This window comes from Marmota marmota, unplaced genomic scaffold, assembly GCF_001458135.2.
Source record: "Marmota marmota marmota unplaced genomic scaffold, marMar, whole genome shotgun sequence".
Classification (NCBI taxonomy): domain Eukaryota; kingdom Metazoa; phylum Chordata; class Mammalia; order Rodentia; family Sciuridae; genus Marmota; species Marmota marmota.
This window is the reverse complement of record NW_026000078.1, coordinates 411,892-434,016: the sequence shown is the minus strand read 5'-3', so window position 1 is coordinate 434,016 and position 22,125 is coordinate 411,892. Positions and strand designations below refer to the sequence as shown.

Sequence of the window (22,125 nt, the reverse complement as noted above, 5' to 3'; positions counted from 1 at the left end):
GGGGGGGGGACGGGACGGGACAAAGAGCCCTGCCTTCCTGCAACACTAGTTCCTGGTAACTTTTATAATCAGACCAGGGGAAGAATAAGGTCCTCCCTGGCCTCCCCCAGCCAGATGCAGTCCCACAAGGAGGGGTAGGGAAGGCCCATGAGGTGGGGACAGGGAAGTAGGCAGGGTCTACTGGGTCTTCTTATCTTCTGGAGGGTAGTAGGGAGGTGGTGGAGGCTGGCTCGTGGGCATGTAGACATTTTGTGGGTTGCCTGGGTTGTAATAGGCACTGGCAGCTGCTTCTGAGGCCTTGGCCTCAGCTGCAGGAGTGGAGGGGACATCAGGGCCACTGACTGGAGGCTTCATGGGTCCAGGATAGGGTGGTGGAGGGGGCTGCACATATCCCATAGTCCCATCCATTACAGGAGCTCCTGGATAGAACTCAAGTGGGGGCCATGGATAGGGGTATCCAGGAGGGCAGGGATACATTCCATTGGCGATTGGCAGGGGAAAGACATAGGCCCCGCTGGGCATGGAAGGGTACCCATAGGCTCCATTGGGGGCTTCACCTCTGGAAGCTTGAGATGCCACCTGGAGCATGCACTGACCAAACTCGATGGCGCCCCCTGCTGTGAAGGTCAACTTGTATGAAGCAGAGCCTTCCCAGCCACCTCCTGCTTCAGCCTTTACCATCCCCTTGATGTAGTTTGCACCAAACACAGGTTGTTTGATCTCACAGTCCTTCATGAGATAAAAATGGCATCATGAAGGACTGCATGACATCCTTCCCCTTGGACAGAGAGATGACCCAGTAAGGGGTAAGGTAGACAGTGCCCTTCTCGGTCCCTTTTAAGGCCTCTGGAACATTCTTCATGTCATTAAATGTAAGTTCCACATGATCATAGGACATTAGGATGCTCTCAGTGTTGTTGACGATTACTCTGCCACCCTCCGAATGGTTCTTGTTGAGCGCCAGAGTCTCTCCGAGAGGGGTCCCAAGACTCGCAACCACAATTACATTCCTTAGTATCTACCAAAACAACTTCTATCACAGGGAAGATATGTGTTCATATGTGTTCATGTAAGTGGCATACAGGAAATCCCTCACCTTCCAGTCAATTTTGTTATGGACCTAAAACTGCTCTATAAAGTCAAGTCTGTATTCTTTTTTAAAGAAGGACATGTCATGTAGTAACTAGAAATAGAAAAAGAAGTATAAATCCTTTCTGAAAAAAATGATAATACCTTATTGAAACACTAAAGCAAACATAAGTAAATGAAGAGACATACCATGTTCATTAATAAAAAACTTACAAATAGCTCGGCATGGTGGTGCATGCCTGTTACCCCAGCAGCTCAGGAGTCTGAGGCAGGAGAATTGTGAGTTCAAAGCCAGCCTTGGCAATTTAGTGAGGCCCTAAGCAACTCAGTGAGACCCTGTCTCTAACTAAAATACAAAAGAGGTCTGGGGATATGACTCAGTGATTATATGACCCTGAATTTAATCCCTGGCACCAAAACAAAACAAAAAAGCAAAAAACCTTCAAATAAATTTAATGCGATCCCATTCAAAATTCCAACACATTTTTCATAGTCTTTATCAGTCAGGGCATAATGACAGAAGGAGAACCAATTACATTCCTTCACATATAAGAAATTTACTATATCTCTCCTTCCAGTCTTTTTGCTATGTTGTCATATGGTTTATTTCTATAAATATTATCCATACTACATTGTTATTATTTTTGTTTCAACAGTCTATTCTCTTTTTGGAAATATTAGATATGGAAAATCACAAACCTCAAAATAGTAAGGCCTGGGAAAAGGGAGTGAGAAAGAAGGTCATACATTGAGAGCATTGATCCTTTCCTAATACATCCTTTCCTGGTGGTAAAACAAACCCTGGGGAGGAGGTGTCCATTAAACCTAGTCTCTGGGAAGAGGCCAAAGCCTAATTCTTCCCTAAACAAACCCTTTCCAGATACCAACCACTGACCCCAGGCCCTCCATCTGGTCCAGTAAGATAAATCCCAGACACTGACTGCTGACCCTGGACTCCCTCCCCTTTCGCCCAGTAAAACAGACCCCAAATTCCTGAGTACTCAAGCTGACACACTCATTAATTAAGTTACCTCTCAGTATAACCAATATTAGCCCAGTCCCCTCCTTTGTTCAGTGGCTCATTTTCCACCAGGAAAGTGGGTCCGCCAGCATCACCCCATTCCTGCATGAAACTTCCTTTTGGCTGAGATGATCCTGAAGTTTGTGTCTGGCCCAGTCATTTTGTGCTAACAGAAAAGACTATATTTACCTATGCAGTTATGATTCCTAGTGTTCAGCCCTTGCAGGTTTCTTTTGTATCATTTTCCTTCCACCTGAGAAATTAATGTATTATTATTATTATTTTTTGGTATGTATCTATTGGTGGCTAATTCTTTCAACTTTTGTAGGTCTGAAAAGGTATTTTGCCTTCTTTTTAAAGACACTTTTGTTTACTTTTCTTTTTTTTTTTAATGTCAATAAAGATGTTTCCTCCATTCTTCTTCCTCACTGTTTCTGAGAGAAATCTGCTGTCAGTCTCTGGATGCTTTTAAGATTTTTTTCATTGGTTTGGGGTAATTTATAGCTTGATGTTTTTCCCTTCCTGCTTCTTATGCTTGGGGTTTGTTAAGATTCTTAGAACTGTGGGTTTATATTCTTCATCAAATTTAGAAAGATATTATCATTTCATTTCTTCAAATACTTTCCTGTCAGCTGGTTGTGGTGGCACATGCCTGTAATTCCAGTGGCTTGGGAGGCTGAGACAGAAGAATCATGAGTTCAAAGCCAGCCTCAGCAATGGCAAGGTGCTAAGCAACTCAATGAGACGCTGTCTCTAAGTACAATACATAATAGGGCTGGGGATATGGCTCAGTGGCAGAGTGCTCCTAAATTCAATCCCTGGTATCCCCCCCCAAAAAAAACCCAAGAAAACCCAAAAATCTTTCCTGTACCCTTTCCTTCAGGGATTCCAATTAAGTATTTTTAACCCATTCAAGTTGTCCCACAGCTTAATATTCTGTTTATGTTTTAAAATTCATTTTTCCTCGGTATTACTCTTTGCATTGTTTCTATTGTGTCAAGTTTATTAATCTACATTTCTGCAATATCTAATTTTGTCTAATGTGCATATTTTGCATCTCAAGTATCATACTGTTCATCTTTAAGTTCTATATGGGTCCTTTCTCTGTCTTCCTTTCTCTAATTAACATGTTCAATCTTTCCTTTATCTTTCTGAACATGTGGAATACAGTTATAACAACTAATGTTGTCTTAATTATTACATTATAGTCAATTCTCTGTGAATTCCTATTGATTTATCTCTTATAATTTGGGGTCATATATTCCTGCATATTGATCACCTAGTAGTTTTTGTTTGTTTATTTTGGTGCTAGGGATTGAAACCAGGGCCTTGTGCATGCTAAGTATGTGCTCAATCACTAAGTTGCACCCTTGCCCTAGTACTTTTAAGATACCAGACGTTGTATTTTTTACTTTGTTGGTGGCTGGATATTTTTGTATTCTTTTAAATATCACTAGAATTGATTCTGGGCCACATAATATTGCTAGGAAATAGTTTGGCTCTTTTAAATCTATCTTAAGTTTCTTAGGTGAGACGAGCTCAGCATGTATTCTAGGGTTAATTATTCCTCATTTATGATGCATGACTGTCCTGAATACTCTACATAATTCCCCATGAATTACGAGGTTTTCTAAATTTGGCTTGGTGGTAGGTAGGGGTGGCAGTGGACAGGAACATCTTCTAGTCCTGTGTGAGCAACAATTGCTATTTCTTCTATTCCTCTTGGATGATTCTTTCACAGCCTAAGATAGTAAGGTGCTCATCAGTACTCTACTGAATATTTGAGGGGAACCTTTGGCAGATCTCTGAACTTCCTTCTCTGCTGCTCTCTCATTTCTCCAGAATTCTTTCCTGCAAACTGTAGTCATTCAAGTGTCCACAGTCATTCAGTCAATATCCTCAATCCAAGAAGTTCATCAGGTCCTACCTGGCTTTCCCCCTCCCTGTACCATGGCCTGGAAACTAAACGGTATACTGGCAGTCAGCAGGGGTAATCTGTGCTTGTTTCCCGTACTTCAGGGAATACTATCTTTCATTCCCTAATATCTAACAATGACTTGAAAATTGTCACTCCATATATTTTGTTCAGTTTAAGTTGTCTCAGGCAGGAGGATGGCTCTGATCCCTGTTAGTTTAGTAGCCTGACGAATTGTTTTTATTATAATGTTATATAAATATCTGTAAATAGAAAAATAGTTATAAATTCCTTATGCTTATAGCTCTTATACAACTAAAAACCATTTAAAATTTTTATAAATTAATTATGATAAAATCCAAAACAAAAATACAATTCAAACTAATTACATTTAAGGTGAATAATGATGTGACTTGGTTTAATCTAGGCATAGTACTGCTTGCTTCAGTACAGGTTTGTTTTTGTTTGGCAGGCTTTTCACTGTTTGTGCTGTGATGATTCATTTCCCCCACTAATTCTCTACATTTGAATCACTGAAAAACATTCATCTGTACAATGCAACATGATGTCATTCAGCCTCCGCTTAGCTCGAATTCATCACTTACACATTAAGTCTATTCCTGTTTTCTTTGGTGCCTATGCAATTATATGTGTAACTCTGAATACTGAAATTGTCACAATCCTTGTCTATTAAAAAAAGGACACCTAGATGATCCTGAATGTTTAACATTTATTTTTTTAATAATCATAGATTAGAAAAATTTTTAAAATTCTTGTAGAAAACATGCTGTTTGATATAAACCATTCCAACACAAGGTAATAAACCTTTTCTCTAGTTGATAGCCATGTTGAGAAGGCTAGGCAGGAGAACTGCTGAGAGAGAATATCTACTTTATCCAAGAGCACTGACAATGGGAGAGAAACAGAGAATGAAGTTGTGATAAGCTGAAAACAAAAACAAAAACAAAAAACTACTTGCAAGAGAAAAGGAAGGGGGCTGGGGATGTGGCTCAAGCGGTAGCGCGCTTGCCTGGCATGCGCGAGGCGCTGGTTTGATCCTCAGCACCACATACAAATAAAATAAAGATGTTGTTCCGCCAAAAACTAAAAATAAATATTAAAAAAATTTAAAAAAAGAGAAAAGGAAGGAAAAACTCAAGAAAATAGCCAAAAGATCTGCTCACAGTAGAAAAGTGATGACAGATCAACTACAAAGGAGATAAGTAGGAAAAGAGAGAGAAGCCCAAGAGGGAGAATACAAAGAATATGGTCTGATAGAAAAATTGAAATTAAGGAGATTGATAAAAAATAGATTATCTAGGATGTTTGTGGATAACACAAGAGTGACAGAACAGGGTTTCTTCAGGAAGGGAAGAGAGAAGTTACAACAGCCAAATTAATGAAAAATCAGTGCAGCTTTTACCAACAGCTAGAATGTAGTTCTGGATTACAAACATGTCTGTAATGGTTTAGATATGGTGTCTCCCCATTCCTCATGTGTAAGATAATGCAAGAAAGTTTAAATATGAAATGATTGGGTTATGAAAGCTTTACCCTAATTTAGCACATTAATTCACTAGTATATATTAACTGGGAGGTAACTGTAGGCAGGTGGGTTGTGACTATGTCCTGAGCTTCTTTCCTCTATCACACTCTTTCGCCATGACATTCTGCTCTACCTCAGGCCCAGTTATGGTGTCAGCCATCTATGGACTGAAAACTCCGCAACTGTGATCCAAAATAAAATTTTCTTTCTCTAATTGTTCTTGTTATGTATTTTGGTCACAGCAATGAAAAAGCTGATTAAAACATATTCTCGGGGAAGGTGTGTTTTTAGCCCTCACTGGACCAGCCTGCCTGGGAAAGTAAGTCACCTGGGTGCTCACCCAGTAAGAATTCAGCAATATAGCAACAAGAGCACACAAGGTGCTCCCTTTCTGGAGTGGACTGCAGCTCAGTTTCAAGGTCTCCTTGTCTGTGGTACTCTGTAGCTACTTCTGTTTGTTTTGTTGTTTTTTTGTGTGTTTTTTTTTAATATTTTTTAGTTTTAGGTGGACACAATAACTTCATTTTTATATTTATGTAGTGCTGAGGATCAAACCCAGTGCCTCATGCATGCTAGGCAGCACTCTACCACTTAGCCACAACCCCAGCCCTACTACTGGTTTTTTGAATGCCCTCCTAGTATGACCTGTAACCTTCTCATGACTCTTGACAAACTTTATCCTACTGTGTCTTGAGAGCAGCACTTCCTTTTCCTTTTGTGCTTCATTCTTGACTTTTTCATTGACTTTAAAACCGAGTTTCCTACTCTAGGTTTCCCCCTTGACTCAATGATCCTGCCTACCAGAGTGAATGAAAGAGTCTTCCAGGGAAAAGAAAATTCTTCAGAATGGGGATGGGGGGGGCATCACTCAGAGTAACTATAATCCCAGGGGGAGACCCTTACAGAGATCTAAGAGCTAAATGGAATGCCAAGAAGAACAACTTTTTTAGTACTTAAGCCCCTAAGCCTTTTTGGCAAGTGTGCAAAACATGGGGCTTCAGTAAAGCCAACTAAATAATATGAAGTCCACTTGAGAAAAAAATCGCAGGTGTTTGTACCTCAGAATCCACACTATGCAATAAAGGTCAGTTGTCTACATAAACCTAAACAACGTATTGGAGTGGACAAGGTGAGTGCCAGAAAAGCCAACGAAAGTGGAGAAAGGCAGGAATCCAGGCTTCTGTGTTTTGAGAGGGAAATCTCTCCCTTTTATACTCTCATATTGATAGAGAATGGAGAAATCTGAGACACATCAGGAGTGAGATGAGATGCTATGCCCTATTTAGCTCAAAGGCTCCTCAGAAATTTAACGTCACTCTTCATATACCCTACTTTGAGACCATTAACTCCAGGGTCAGTGTGTCACAACTCCAGCTTCTCATCACTGGGCATTCCTTTTTCCATGAAAAAGTCCACTGAGGATGTTCACAGGACTTGTCTGATAAAGCTGCTCTTATCAGATCCAAAGTGTATGCTTTGTTCCAGAGATCTGTAGCAGTGCCAGCTAGAATCATTTTGCCTGAAGCTATTACTACCTTACCTGTCATTACTCAACTTAGGAATATGATTATGAAAACATTTTCTGCCTAAAGAAGATTTTGTTTTCTGCAAGTATCTGAATGTTTTTACTTGAATTACACTAGAATAGAATCTTCAAATAATATATGAAGAAGTCTGGAGCTAGAAAAGATATCAAATGTTCTAGTCTTGTTTTAAGAAAGAAATTAGGTCTAAAACAATTAAATATTCTAATTCAAGTCATAACAGCTAAAAAATATTATTCCCATGAAAAATCCAAGGCTCAGTTAATTTACCTAGACAACTAAAAAGCGGGGAAGCTTGTATTCATCTATTTGTTTCAGCAGGCTTTGGAGGCAGCTGTGATATGGTCCTGGAAGAGCAATCTGATACCAGCATCCATTATGTTGTGTGGCCTTTCTCATGCAGATAGAGAGCTGTTCTGCATACCTAGGTTGGTAATGTGAGTGCAGTGACGTGCTACATTTTGAATCAATGTTAAGCAAAGGCAAAAAAGATTTTGGGTTGTCTTTCAACTTGTTTCTGGAATTGGAGTCTATTCACAACAGAACAACAACTTGCACCTGTTTCTTCCCTAGTCTTACTTGAATTCTTCCTCAGTTTTTCCCAGCCTTCTTGGAGCCACCTGTAAATGTAGAGCAGTGTTATATGAACCACCTAAACCCAAGTTACTTGGGAGGGTCCTTTGGAAAACAGGTCCCACCCAGAATTTTCCATTCAGAATTTCCTGAGGGTGGAATGGACTGGAATTTTACTTTTTTTTTTTTTTTGTCTTGGGTATCAAACCCAACAAGGGTTTACTTTAGGTATACTTAGGTGTATTAGACAAATGCTTTACCACAGAGTTATATCCCCAAGCTGGGATTTTATATTTCCCCAAAGAAGTTTGAAAATTACTGATATTATAGAGAAATATCACTGGTAAGACTGCAATAATCTGTGCCTAAGTGGTTTGAAAATAACAGAACTGAAATCATGGTAAGAGCAACTTCTGAGCAATCTTAGTTAGGGAAAATTAACTTAGGAAGCGGGGGAAGGGAAAATACCTTTCCTTCAGGATTGTTTCAGCAGCTGCAGCAGACTGGCTTCTTTCAGTTCTGTCACTGACCCTGCCACACACCTTCGCTGTGCCCCCCTCAGCAGTTGAAATGTCAGCTCACTGTGCTCCCTCACCTTCTGTGCCAAGCCACTGGAATCTATGAGATTGCACCTCCCCCTACCAGTCTGTGTACTAACTACAATGCTATAAGGTCAGATCACCAGCTGAAAAGTGTCCCTTGCTGAGAAATCTGATTGTAGTCCCAAAGTGCCCCTCCTTCAAACTGCTAGGTTCTGGTAATCACACTCTTACCTTTTATTTCCCCATTCCTAGGATGTTAACCACTTCTATAACTTATTAATCTCTGGTTACCTCAGTGTCTTCTCTTTGCTCTTTATTGTTAGCTTTCCAACAACTATTAGTGAGTTTTCTGAATAAGCTCAACTTTCTTTGCAATACCAAATGTGGTTCCTATTTTTCCTGACTAAACCCTGATTTAAGAACATATATCATACTGAAATATGTTTTGGGGGACCAATATGCTTCGGGGACCACTGAAATAGCACAAACTCAAAATAAGCCGCATGAAAGATTTGGTAAGATGGATCCATTTGGGTTGGAAATGGTTGCCTCAGGGTTTCTACCCCCAAATTCCAATTCCTCTTAAACTCTTATAGGCCAGTATATGCTTTACATATATTTGGCAAACAATAGCTTCAAATAACTGCATCTTGCATGGTGGTCCAGGAGGTTCTATCTCCCCCATGACAGCCTGCATAGTGCTGTACAGTGCTTGACCTTTACAGATATTAAATGAAGGGTTACCACTTTGTTGCCCAATTATGAACATAGGAGATTTGTGCTAGGGTCAGAACAGGGAAGAAAGAGGTGATACTACAACAGAAGAAAAAATGGAGTTATTTGGCAATCCTTACTGGGTTGGACGTCTGTCCTGACCTGCCCCACCCATCTGATAACATCTAAAGATCATGTTACTCATTTCCCTACACTACTATACTTTTTTATTTTTACTTTTTTGGTACTAGGGATTGAACCCAGGGACGCTTAACCACTGAGCCACATCCTCAGCCCTATTTATTTATTTTTTATCTTACTGTTTATTTTTTGAGACAGGGGAGCAAGAAAGCTGAGACCTGAGGCTTAAGAAAAGCCACCTCCTATCCTCCCTTAAAATTAGGCTTAACATGTTCCAGGGAGGGAGAAAAAACTTCAAGACAGACACTGAGCAAACTTGCCCTGTCAGTTGCCTGAAGGATCACAGGTTTCAAAAATCCCCTCATTTAATAGCATCCTTTCACAAAGGGGCATAAGCAGGGAAAGGGAGGAACTGCTTGTCCTTACCTCCTCTGCTGTAGCAGCAGCAGGTGAGGTCTACCACAGAAGGCAGTCTCACCAATTAGATTAACAACTCTTCTTCCTCCTTCAGAGAACAAGAATGTGGAAAAAATACTGGAAACGTTCACTGTTTTCTCCAGGGTGGCACAAACCTTGTCATTGTGGAACCATCTAAACTCCAAATGTTGGCTCCAAGTGATTTTCCTTAAATGTTCCTTCTTAGTACTTAATGTAAAGAGAGAATATAAAATTAAAAAATAAGCCAGGTATGTGGTTCATGGCTATAATCCCAGCAACTCAGGAGGCTGAGGCAAAAGGATCATAAGTTCAAGGCCAGTCTAGGAAACTTAGTGAGAGACTGTCCCAAAATAAAAAAATAAAAATAAAAAGGGTTGGGTATATAGCTCAGTGGTAGAGTGTTCCTGGGCTCATTCCCCAGCACAAAATACATAAGTATCATCCAAAATAGCAGCTACTAGCATATGTAACTATTTAAATTAATCAAAACCAAAATTAAACTTCCCCAGTTAGACTAGACATTTTTCAAGGTTCCTTATTGGACAGTTAAGATATAGTAATAGTAATTTCCATCACCACAGAAAATTTATTGGACAGTTAGATGTACTTACTATATGTAGAAAAGCTGGATATTAAATTAGTAGCTTTACTTTAAAAAAAAAAATAATTGAATACAGTTGACTTCAAATATTTCTGGTCATAAACCTCCTAAAATTTAAAAATACTACTATCCTTATACATTTTTAAGTTGAAATAAAAATTTTCATCTTAAGTTTCAATATTTATAACAAAATATCTAATTTTAATTTTATATTTCCACTTAAAAATAAAATTATTCCACCACTCTAAAAGTTATCCACGGGGTATCTAAATACCATAGCTCTTTGTATCTACTTTCTGAAACTGAAAAAATACATTCCTCTTCTCCACTATTTAAATATATTTTTATGCTTAATGGTTCACTTCATATTTCTCTAACATAAAAATATGTATTAATTTGCATTACATTTAAGATTTTTCATTGAACACAACTCTTAAAACTTTTAGTTTCTTCTGAAGAATATATTACTAAACAACTGAGCATAAAAATTCATTTGAAATATTATACATAAAAAAGTAAAATTTTACTGGAAATATGTCATAAGAGATTGATGCTTTTTTCCCAAAATAAAATCGTGTATCATGAATGATTATTGTTAATTGTTGGAATGAGATAAGGTTCATTGGAAAACAATATCAAAAAGGTTACTAAGTAAGGAAGAGTTCTTAAAAATATGTATTACTGATTACAGGCATTATTTGTAGAACATTAACAATATAGATTATAGAAACTATAACATATTTCACATGGTAGGGATGAATAGAAAGCCAAGTACTTAATTCACACTAAACAGTAAACTTTCAAAGTGAAAACAAAACAAAAAAAAAAAAAAGAAAGAAAGAAAAAGAGAAATTTAAGTATTCTATGAGCCTTTTGGCAAACTTAATGATTAAGTATTTCTACTCATCAGGAAAAAAGTTCTATTTAAAAATGCAATATTGATCTGTTAAAAGTAAACACTGCAGCTTTTTTCTTCCTTATTTAAAATCATACAAAATTTAAAAACTAGATGCAAGTTTGTATCTTTGAACAAGCTTTCAAAGACTAACATGTCCAATTGCTTATTTAGTGGCCTGGAGATTTTCTTAAGACTCTGTGGGAATGTACCAAAGCATGGTCAGATTGGGTAAAAAATAAACTTTTCTTTTGTAAAGAGAAGAATAGTTAACAGAATAGTTAAAAAGGAGAACCTGGAAGCCCTACCTTGACTTCAGGCAACTCAAGAGGGAAATACATATTTAAGGAGAGAAACTTGGAAACCAGTTCTCTAAATTAAACTCATGGTTATCAGCAAACTGAAACTTGTAGAAAGGCTTTGTGAAACTCCAAGTATGAACACCCCTGTTTGAAGCCCACTAGTTTAAAGAAAATTCTTAAAGACTGTCAAACATACTGTGTCAAATCAACAGAACTACTCATATTTGTTGGTCTAAAACAAACTTATTGAAATAGAATTTTAGATATAGAATAAAAATAGAAATCGGTTTGGGAAAATAGAAACTAAAGTCACTTAGGACTTAAAATTTTTCTTTGCAGTTGTCCCACCTTTGTTTTACCAAAGCTGAGACTCAGTAACAGTGACAAACCCAACCCCAGATTAATCATACACTCACCACTACACTGTTGAATTTAATCTCTCACTCCCAGATCCCCAATCTCTGCATTCTAGCCTATCTTTTCAACATTTTTAGCATATCCCATCAGAAGCAGTGAGGATCACATCAGCCTGAAGACCCCCAAATTTAACAGAGCCTAATAATATACCATAAGTATAGTTTTACTCCAAAAAAGTTTACTCTAAAAATATAAAGATACCTCTTATCTCAACTGTTAAAAAAGAGCAATTCATAAACTTACGAATTTGTGAAAATATCAATATCAAGTAATAGTATTGTCATCATCTTTAAAACAAACTGAATTAAACTTTTCAAGGCCATAGCAGTCACTGACAAATGTAAGAATAACAACTGTGTGCATGGAATTTTTTTTTAATATTTTTCTATACAGATTAATTCAGGATGCCATGAATGTGTTATAATACCATCTTCTGGACCTACATCTTCAACTAAATTTGAATTATTCACCAGATAAGGTCCAAGACAGACCCAAGTTGTAATTAATTCCTTCCTCACTGTTCAGTGTATTAAACTGATACACCTAACTCGTTTCATTTGAGTCACAACCTCAACAGCCTACAGGGACCAGGAAATCATCTAAATGTGGAAACAGGCTGTGTATAAAATAATAGAGTGATGAAAGCACAGTCCATTCTAAAGCCACTCAATTATTTTTTAATATAAGCCAAACAAAAAACATCTTGGGCTGAAGTTGACCAAACCACTAGGGTTAAAATTTGCAACTCTAATTATTGGCTTTCAAAACATATTCATTAGGGGCTGGGGATGTGGCTCAAGCGGTAGCGCGCTCGCCTGGCATGCGTGCGGTCCGGGTTAGATCCTCAGCATCACATACAAAACAAAGATGTTGTGTCCGCCGATAACTAAAAAATAAATATTAAACTTCTCTCTCTCTCTCTCTCTCCCCCCTCACTCTCTCGCTCTCTCTTTAAAAAAAAAAAAAAAAAAAAATATTCATTAGATTGAAATTCAACATTTACCAAGTGACCACTAGATAGAAGGATATATAATTGGGATGAGACAATGCCTCTTAAATAAATATTATTATTGATACAGCAGTTCACTTATATATAAAACTGTCTCATTATACTTTACGTATGATTTCAGCAAAGAGATTAAAACAACACAACAGTCCCCCCATAACCATGGGGGACAAGTTCAAAGACTCCTCCCAGTAAATGCCTGAAACTGCAAGATAGTACAAAACCCTATATTTACATGTTTGTTTTTCCTTCTATACAAACATACCTATGATAAAGCTTAATTTATAAATTAGGCACAGTAAGAGATTAGCAACAATAACTAATAATAAATCAGAGCAATTAAAACAATAGATGATGCACTGCCTAATGACATTTTGACCAATTAGGGACAGCATATATTACAGTGGTCCCTTAAGATCATTACAGATCTGAACCATCATAAAGTTCTTATCACCATATCCATAACATTCTAGTGCAATGCATTATTCATATATTTGTGGTGATGCTGGTGGTAACCTACTGTGCTGTCAGACGTAAAAAAGTATAGCACAATTATGTACTGCATGTAATCCTTGATAATAGAGCTGTGGATTGTAATTCTGTGGTACAGCACTTGCTTAGCATGTGTAAGGCCCTGGCGTAAATCCTTGGCACTGTATTAAGAAGGAAAAAAAATGATAATACTTATACCATATTTTACATTAGTCTCCTTCTAGTTATAAAATAAAGTTTATTGTAAAAACAGTATACTGTGTTAATAGCAGCTTCATACATTTGTATTTACCATGTCTCTTTATTGCATCAAGAGGCTGCATCAAATGATTAACCTGTACTATGTGTGTTTGTGTAAGTACAATCTATGACATTTGCACAATGAAACTGCCTACCAATACATTTCCCAGAATGTTTCCCTGTTATTAAGCAATACTTGATTGTATTTTCAAATAAAAGTTATGTGATTGTGGTTTCTCTCTTACTATAGTGTATATACTCTTACAATGGTGTGAGATGATATGTAAAGGGAGAACTTTACAGCTTTTCTTTGGCATATCTAAATGGGCAGAATCCCTACTCTTGTACCTTGGGTCCATTATCCTGTAAAATAAGGTTTACATGAACAAAAGCATTCCAATATTATGATAGCTGATCTGATAACCAATACAGTTACTAAGCAATTAAGAGGCAGGTGGTGTATATAATATAAATACAGAGACAAATAATTCACATCTCAATCAGAACAGCAAAAGGTATGAGATTTCATCATGCTACTCAGAATGAAGTGCCATTTAAAATTAGTGAAATATTTATGTCTGGAATTTTCCATATAATATTTTTGGACCAGGGCTAACTCTAGGCAATTGAAATCTCAGAAAGTAAAACTGGATTAGGAGACTACTGGGAACACAAATTACTGATCAAAGCTATATCTCTGACTTAATTATATACAGAAAAACATTTACTTCAGGTATAAAGAATATTTTAATAATTTAATGTTGAAATTGACTATCATACATATCCATCAATTTTTACATTTTATTGCCCATATCTCAGGAGATATTTAAAGTAAGATTAATTTGATGAAGCATTCTCAGTAAATCTAGAACATATTTCATATCCAAATTTAGTCAGGCCCTTTAATAACATTCGCTGTTTTGTAGTATACATAAAATAAGTTAGTGCGATACATCACTGAGGTATCATTTAAGAGGTAAATACCCTACAGATTTGGATTTCTCATCCCAATTCCTTGGCATTCAATAATATAAGTGTCTTTAGAGGAATCTTCTTCATCTTCTGATTTCTTCACAGTAAATTTAGCCTGAAACCAGAATATTTAGTATATAAATAATATGAAAAGAATAATGAGATCATAATTCTAGCATAAATACGCAGACATCACACCCATTTCTCAAAGCTACAGAGACAAAAATGAAACAATTCATGACAAATTCAATAGCCTAGAGAAAACATATTTTGTTCTAAAATGATGGTTCCTGCTCAGAGGTATACATTCTTGTAGAACTGTCAGAATATGGATGGTAGGTCTCCACTTCATACTTAATGGACCCAAACTCCCAGAAGAGAACCCTAGGCAAATACCAATTTTGGAATCTCAACTGTTGGTTATAATGCATCTTCTCTCTCTGTTCCCTAAAAATTTGTCTAAAATGCAGAACTCAAACATTTAACTTTTTATCCTGTCAAGTATGAAATTATCATTTAATATCACTAAATTTTTCTTGCCAATTTAATTCCCTAAATACATTACTCAGAAAGATCTAGTTCAGAGAAGGAAAGGAGTAAGGTGGGATGGTGGTGGTGACTAATACTTTCTTCTATCTTATTAGGCTTAACATTGTACTTTTCACTTGTTAACTACAGTTGATCTCTGTCACTGTATTCTGGAAACATGATCATTTTAAAAGCAAATGTGATTCAGTTTAACAAAACTGATTTAAAATAAAAACTGAGTACAGATTTAGTTTTACACTGACAGTGTACTGACACACAGTGGACACTTGAAATTCCTGGGAATGAATGTTGAATACTGAGCTAGATAACCAAAATTTTTATATAGTTTTGTGGGTTTTTTTTTTTTTTATACCTATGTGTTTGTGTATTTGTCTGTATTTTTCAAATTATCTACAGACTGCAGGCATTTTTCAAATTATCTACATAATGAAAACATGAAATGCAAGTTAATAGTTATGGAAATCATTTCTAGTCCACGTTTAAACCTATATAAGAAGCCTTAAGAGACTATCCAGCTCAAGTCCCAATTTTTTTTTTTTTTTTTTTTGGTACCAAGGATTGAACCCAGGGGAGCTTAACAATTGAGTGACATCCCCAGCCATTTTTATTTTTTATTTTGAGACAGGATCTCACTAAGTTGCTTGGGGCCTCATTAGGTTGCTGAGGCTGTCCTTGAACTTGTGATCCTCCTGTCTCAGTCTCCTGAGCCACTGGGAGATTACAGAAATGCAACACCACACTCAACTCAAGTTTTTTGGGGTTTTTTTTGGTAGCAGGATTGAACCCAGGGGCACTCAACTACTGAGTCACATCCCCAGCCCTATTTTGTATTTTATTTAGAGACAGGGTCTCACTGAGTTGCTTAGCACTTCACCATTGCTGAGGCTGGCTTTGAACTTGCGATTCTCCTGTCTCAGACTCCCAAATTGCTGGGATTACAAGAGTGTTCCACCGCACCTGGCCTTCAAGTCTCAGATTTTACAGATGAACTATCTCCACTAAGACACAAAAATATAAAGAAACTTTCATAGGGGCTGGGATTGTGGCTCAGCGGTAGAGCACTTGCCTAGCATGGGTGGGGCGCTGGGTTCAATCCTCAGCACCACATAAAAATAAAATAAAGGTATTTTGTCCAACTACAACTAAAACAAAATATTTTTTTTTTTAAAAAAGAAAGAAATCTTCATGCCACTCAGTTAAAAACATAATACAATAAAACAAGAAGTGAGAGCTATAAATTTTCTGTTCAAAGCACTTCCCTTTATGTATTCACTTAAAATAACGTGTCTACTGTATGCAAAGTACTATAAAAAGAGAAGACTATAATAATTAAAACTACTACTAATCTGTAAGAGAAGATAAGTAATCATTATAAATATAGTATATGTAGAAGGCTGGGGTTATGGCTTAGGGGTAGAGTGCTCGTCTAGCACATTAGAGGCCCTGGGTTAAATCTTCAGCACCACATAAAAATAAATAAATAAAGGTATTGAGTCCAGTTAAAAACCAAATTAAAAAAAGTACACATAGAATTTAAAAAGAGTTAACTCTTTTCATCAGAAAAAATCTTGCCTTTAATTCTCTTAGACCTTACCTAAAATTTAATCAAAACCTATCTAATCTTTATAATAACAAAAAAGAGTGTATGTTATTAAGAATTATATAAAAAGAAGAGTAGAGAAGCAGTGGCTTTTACTTGGTATATATAATATTTAATTTCTTATTTTTACTAGTGTGCATTATTTTTATTTAAAAAAAAAATAAGGTCAGCACCTTCATAAAATTGAGCCATAAATTTTATATCACTTCATAAAATTATACTATACCTTGAGTCCAGCCTGGTCAACTAAGCAAGACCCTGTCTCAAAACAAAAAATAAAAAGGGCTGGCAATGCATCTTAGTCCTTGGTTCAGTACCAGTACTGTACCAAAAAAAAAAAAGAGAGAGAGAGAGAATATACTAAGAGAAATATGCTACACGTTACTGAGAAGAACAAGAAATGAAATGGTGTCTATTAATTACAAACATCAGAGGAAACAACTTAAGTTAGGGGGAAAATACCTATATGTCAACAGTGGGTCTATTGGTAAGGCAGAATTAAAGCCCATTTTTTTTTCCTCTATTTTGCAAACTTTCTATTTATTATTATTATCTTACTTATGAGTAAAGTGAGTGAATATGGATCACACCAAGGGAGTGAATATAGATCAAGAGGCTCTTCAAAATTTAGAAGTTGAGAAGAAGAAAATGATAACAAACTAGCAAAAGAAACCAGAACATGAACCCAAAGGTATCAACCCCTGAGCCATATCCCTAGTACTTTTTTTTTTTGGTTCTGGGGATTGAACTCAAGGACACTCAACCACTGAGCCACATCCCCAGCCCTATTTTTATTTTATTTAGAGACAAGGTCTCAATGAGCTGCTTAGTGCCTCGCTTTTGCTGAGGCTGTCTTTGAATTCCTGATCCTACTGCCTCAGCCTCCCGAGCTGCTGGGATTACAGGTGTGCGCCACTGCACCTGGCTCATCCCCAGTCCTTTTAAAATTTTTTTATTTTGAGATAGGTCTTACTAAGTTGCCCAGGCCTTGCTAAGTTGCTGAGGCTGGCTTAAACCCCTCTAACTTTAAGAAGACTGATCAATGTTAGAATATCAGTAAATATTTTAACAACCAAATGAGATAAATAAATAAGTAAATAAATAAAACATTTAAAATTTCATATGAATATTTAACTTCACAGCCAACTATGAATTCTTTAGAATTTTAGGGCTTGCAATATGAGGTCTGGATTTGCTCAAAGCCCAGCTCTGCACTAAGAAAGTAAATGGCCTTGAAGAATTTATTCTCTGCCTCACTTTACTCATAGGTAAGATAATAATAATAAATAGCTACCTATCTGGTTATGCAGAATAAGATCCTTCAGTGAGCCAGGCACAGTGGTGCATTCCTGTAATCCCAGCAGAGGCTGAGGCAGGAGGATTGAGAGTTCAAAGCCAGCCTCAGCAACTTATCGAGCCCTTAACTCAGCAAGACCCTGTCTCTAAACAAAAATATAAAAAAGGGCCAAGGGTGTAGTGCAATGTTTAGGCGTCCCTAGGTTCAATACCTAGTACCCCCAAAATAAATAAATAAAATAAAGATGCTTCATATAAACTGCTGAGTTGGCTAAATGCCACAGAGGAAATACTCAGTGAGTAGTAGCAATTACAATTACCATTGGGCTTTATGTTTATTAAACCATGACCCTATTACTCTAATGCAATACTCGCCTTTGCTAGTTGTTCAGCAAAATGTATAGCAGTTTGTGTATGGAGTGTAACTGGTCCTGTTTTTATTCTGGAAACTCCATTGGCTAATGCCATGAAAATAATCAGCTATTGAAAAAAAAAGAAGAAAAGTATCACACATTTACCAATGTTCAGAATTATAATTCTGCTATTCACAATGAAAATACTACTAGAAATCAGATGGCTAAAAAAGAATTACTATTTCTTTAGATTTCTAGAGGTCCTTAGAAGATGATGGAAAATTGTTACTAAAAGTCTGTAATGTAGTATAAAAATGCTTAACAGCGAATAAGCAAATAAAATAAACTAAAATATAATAAGCAAATAAAATAAAGGCAAACTGTCCATCTACAACTACAAAAATAAAGAAATAAAAATGCTTAGCAGCAATTTGCTGTACAGAATTTTTAAAATTAATGTCGAAGAATAAAATATAGAGAAGTTGATACATTTAATTAGATCAATTATCTCATCAAACTAACATATAAAATATGACAAATTTCCTCTACTCTTATAATAATTTTATTTTTTGAGGTTTGAATCCAGGGGTACTCTATCACTGAGTTACAGTCCCCACTCTTTTAATTTTTATTTTAAGGCAAGGACTTGCTAAGTTACTTAGCTCACCTAGACTAGCAATCCTCTTGTCTCAGCCTCCCAAGTCATGGGGATTACAGGTGTGTGCCACCATGCCCCACTTTTAACATTTTTTTAAACACAGGTAAATAAATAAACTATTACAGAATTACTGGGAATTCAACAGAATAGACCAGAACAAGAAGTATACATGGAAAACTGTCATAAAAAAAATGATCAAGAAATCTTGAGGAATATTTTTCATCCTATTCCAGTGTATATGGTAGTAGGGATCAAACACAGGGCATGGTAGGTAAGTGCTCTACTACTGAGCTATACTCCCAGCCTGAGGAATAAATATCTAAATGTAGACACTGATCTAAGCATTGTTCCTTTGGTAGAAAGGAAATATATAAAGACAGTGAACTACAAAAAAGGTATTATTTGGACCTTCTCAATGAGAGTAAAGTATATAATAAACCCAAGTGGAGATACTGATGTAAGTATAGTAGATCTAACAAATAAGGAATTAAGAATAGTGTTCTGGGCAGTGATATAAATCTGGGAGTCGTCTGCAAATAGATGAGCCATGAGACTGGACAAAATAACCAAGGGAGTGAATATAGATCAAGAGGCTCTTCAAAATTTAGAAGCTGAGAAGAAGAAAATGATAACAAACTAGCAAAAGAAACCAGAACATAGAACCAGTGAGGTGGAAAAAAATACATTATTTCAGTCCAAGTAAAGAAACTATTTTAAGAAAGAAGCTAATGTGTCAAACTTTGTAGACAACAGGATGAGGACTGAAATGTTAGGAATATAAACTCCAGAATAAATAATATTTTAAAGTAATAAAATAGGACTTGCTAATGAGTATGTAATAGTCAATGATCAAAATTTTTATTTGATTCAATTAGCACATGTTCAAATCTAATAGGATGAAAGGTTTTCAAGCTAAAAGTGTCATTACCTGGTCTTGCAGAAACTCATCCACAGTTCCACCATGTCTAAGATTAGCTAACAGCATTTCAGCAGCATCAATTCCAACCTTGTCTGCATTTACACCTAAGACAAGCATAATGCAAAAGAAAACTAGATCAATTACTGAGAGGCAAAAAGTTGAACTGATATCAGCTAGTAGTGGTATAACATTTTTAGACCTTTGAACTCATTCAAGTACCTTTTGGACAAGATCTTTAGTTATTTAATTACTTGAAGAGATTGACATATACAAATGCCTTCTACTTTTGAATGAGTTAGAGGAGGAAAAAAGAGGCAGCTTTGGGCCTATTTTAAAAGTATTAGTTAAAAAGTCAGTCTATAACTAAGTTTTGATCTTATAATGGTATACCTCTTTGTAAAATTTAAAACTTGGTATTTATATAAGTTATAATTAGTCTACAGACAATTCTATCAGAACTAAAGGATTTTAGAAAGCCAGGGAATTAAGTTTCAGCTAAAAAAAAAAAAAAAAAAAAGCAGGTAACATTCTTAGGTCAACTACTTTAAAGTTTTAGTCCCTTTAAGATCTGAATAGAAACCACTTTGGAAAGCAGTTTGGAGATTCCTGAAAAAACTAGGGATGGAACCACCATATGACCCAGCTATCCTACTGCTTTTTCCCAAAAGCTCTGAAATCAGCAGATAACAGCACATCCACATCAATGTTTACAGCGGCACAATTCACAATAGCTAAATAATGGAATCACCCAGATGTCTATCAATATGAATTAATTAATATTATAATTATGAATTAATTAAGAAATTGTGGTATATAGGGTAGGGTTGTGGCTCAGCAGTAGAGCGCTAGTACATGTGAAGTGCTCAGTTCAATCCTCAGCACCACATAAAAATAAATAAAAGGTATTAAAAAAAAGGAAAGAAATTGTGGTGTACACACACACACACACACACACACACACACACAATGGAGTTCTACTCAGTCATTAAAAAGAAGGAAATTATGTCATTTGCCAGTAAATGGGCAGAAATGAAGAATATCATGCTAAATGAAATTAGCCAAACTTAGAAACTCAAAAGTCAAAATGTTTTCTTTTATATGTGGAAGCTCAAGTAAAATAAGGAAAAAGGGGAAAGAAGGATAAGATTTACATAAAGAACCAATCAAATACAAATTAACAGACAAGTGAAAGGAAGTCTAGTAGACTAGAGGAAGTGGGGGAGATAGAAGGGGAAAGGAGGGGATTATGACCTCAAATTGATTTCTATGCATGTAAGAGTTTGTTAGGATGAACCAACTACTATTTACAATTTATAATTTACAATTATAAAGCTTCAATGAAATAAAATTGAAAGAGCTTGCTTCCATGATGTTAAAAAAAAGATCCAAATAGGTTTCAGCTTATTATGAATTATGTCAGAATATTTACCCCTTCCTCTACTTCTGACCTCTCTGAACATACCTTAAATCTTTTGTATAACACTGAATACAAAGTAAATCTGTCAGAAGTAGTAGAATGTCAAATTACCCTTTTAAGGCTATTTATTTAAAAAAAAAAAAAAAAACTAAGCCATTTAATTGTGTCTTTGAAGGTAAACAATACATGAAGATGGACCCCAAACCCTGAGAATGCCAGAGCTGCAGGTCCAAAATGATGTGGTGTGGTTCTTCAGAGTTTAGAAGTGTCATAACTCAAGGTTTAAAAGCCAGAGAATGTACAGGATCCACACATTCTGTTTAGCAATTTTGCCAATTATCAGAAAGAGATCCCCCAAGAATCTCTCAAGAAGGGGAAAATTCAATTCCTGTTTATAAAGAATAAAGAATACCAAAAATGTTATGTTGTTGTCTCTTCACTTTCTCACACAATCTGAAGCCTGAGCTATCATAATCCCCAATATATAGCAGCTGAGGCTGCAGTCAAGATTATCTACTTTAAATGAAATCCATGGCTACAAATGAAAATGTCTCTTAAAAAATGAGAATGTGGAATTTGGAGCCCGACCCCACAGTATGTAGATCATAGCCAACTTTTTCTTCTATCAGACGCCGTGTCTCTGATTTGATATCAAGCTCCTTGATCCATTTTGAGTTAACTTTTGTGCATGGTGAGAGAAAGGGAGAGAACGGAAATTGCATGGAAATGGAAGGAGACCCTCAGGGTTATACAAAATTACATACAAGAGGAAGTGAGGGGAAAGGGAAAAATAATACAAGGGGGAGAAATGAATGACAGTAGAGGGGGTAGAGAGAGAAGAGGGAGGGAGGGAGGGGAGGGAGGGAGGGGGAGTAGTAGAGGATA

General features: G+C 36.3%; 2 protein-coding genes across 4 annotated transcripts in view; both read right to left on the bottom strand.

The window, feature by feature from the left end:
- Positions 1 to 35: 35 nt before the first annotated feature.
- LOC107156527 (WW domain-binding protein 2-like) lies at positions 36 to 1,326 on the bottom strand. Its single transcript, XM_048814638.1, is given in 3 exon segments — positions 36 to 744; positions 746 to 1,018; positions 1,303 to 1,326. Coding segments are annotated over 3 exon segments (864 nt in total). The 3' UTR covers positions 36 to 177.
- Positions 1,327 to 14,204: 12,878 nt separating this feature from the next.
- Rtca (RNA 3'-terminal phosphate cyclase) overlaps positions 14,205 to 22,125 on the bottom strand; it is a 26,923-nt gene continuing 19,002 nt past the window's right edge. For 2 of the 3 annotated variants that reach the window (XM_015502608.2, XM_015502610.2), the window contains exons 9-11: positions 19,833 to 19,927; positions 18,269 to 18,373; positions 14,205 to 14,563 (exon numbers count right to left, since the gene is read on the bottom strand). In XM_015502608.2, coding sequence (XP_015358094.1) covers positions 14,462 to 14,563; positions 18,269 to 18,373; positions 19,833 to 19,927 — 302 coding nt within the window. In that variant the 3' untranslated portion in view covers positions 14,205 to 14,461. The remainder of the gene's footprint in view (positions 14,564 to 18,268; positions 18,374 to 19,832; positions 19,928 to 22,125) is intronic. The other variant, XM_015502609.2, reaches the window with a different exon arrangement.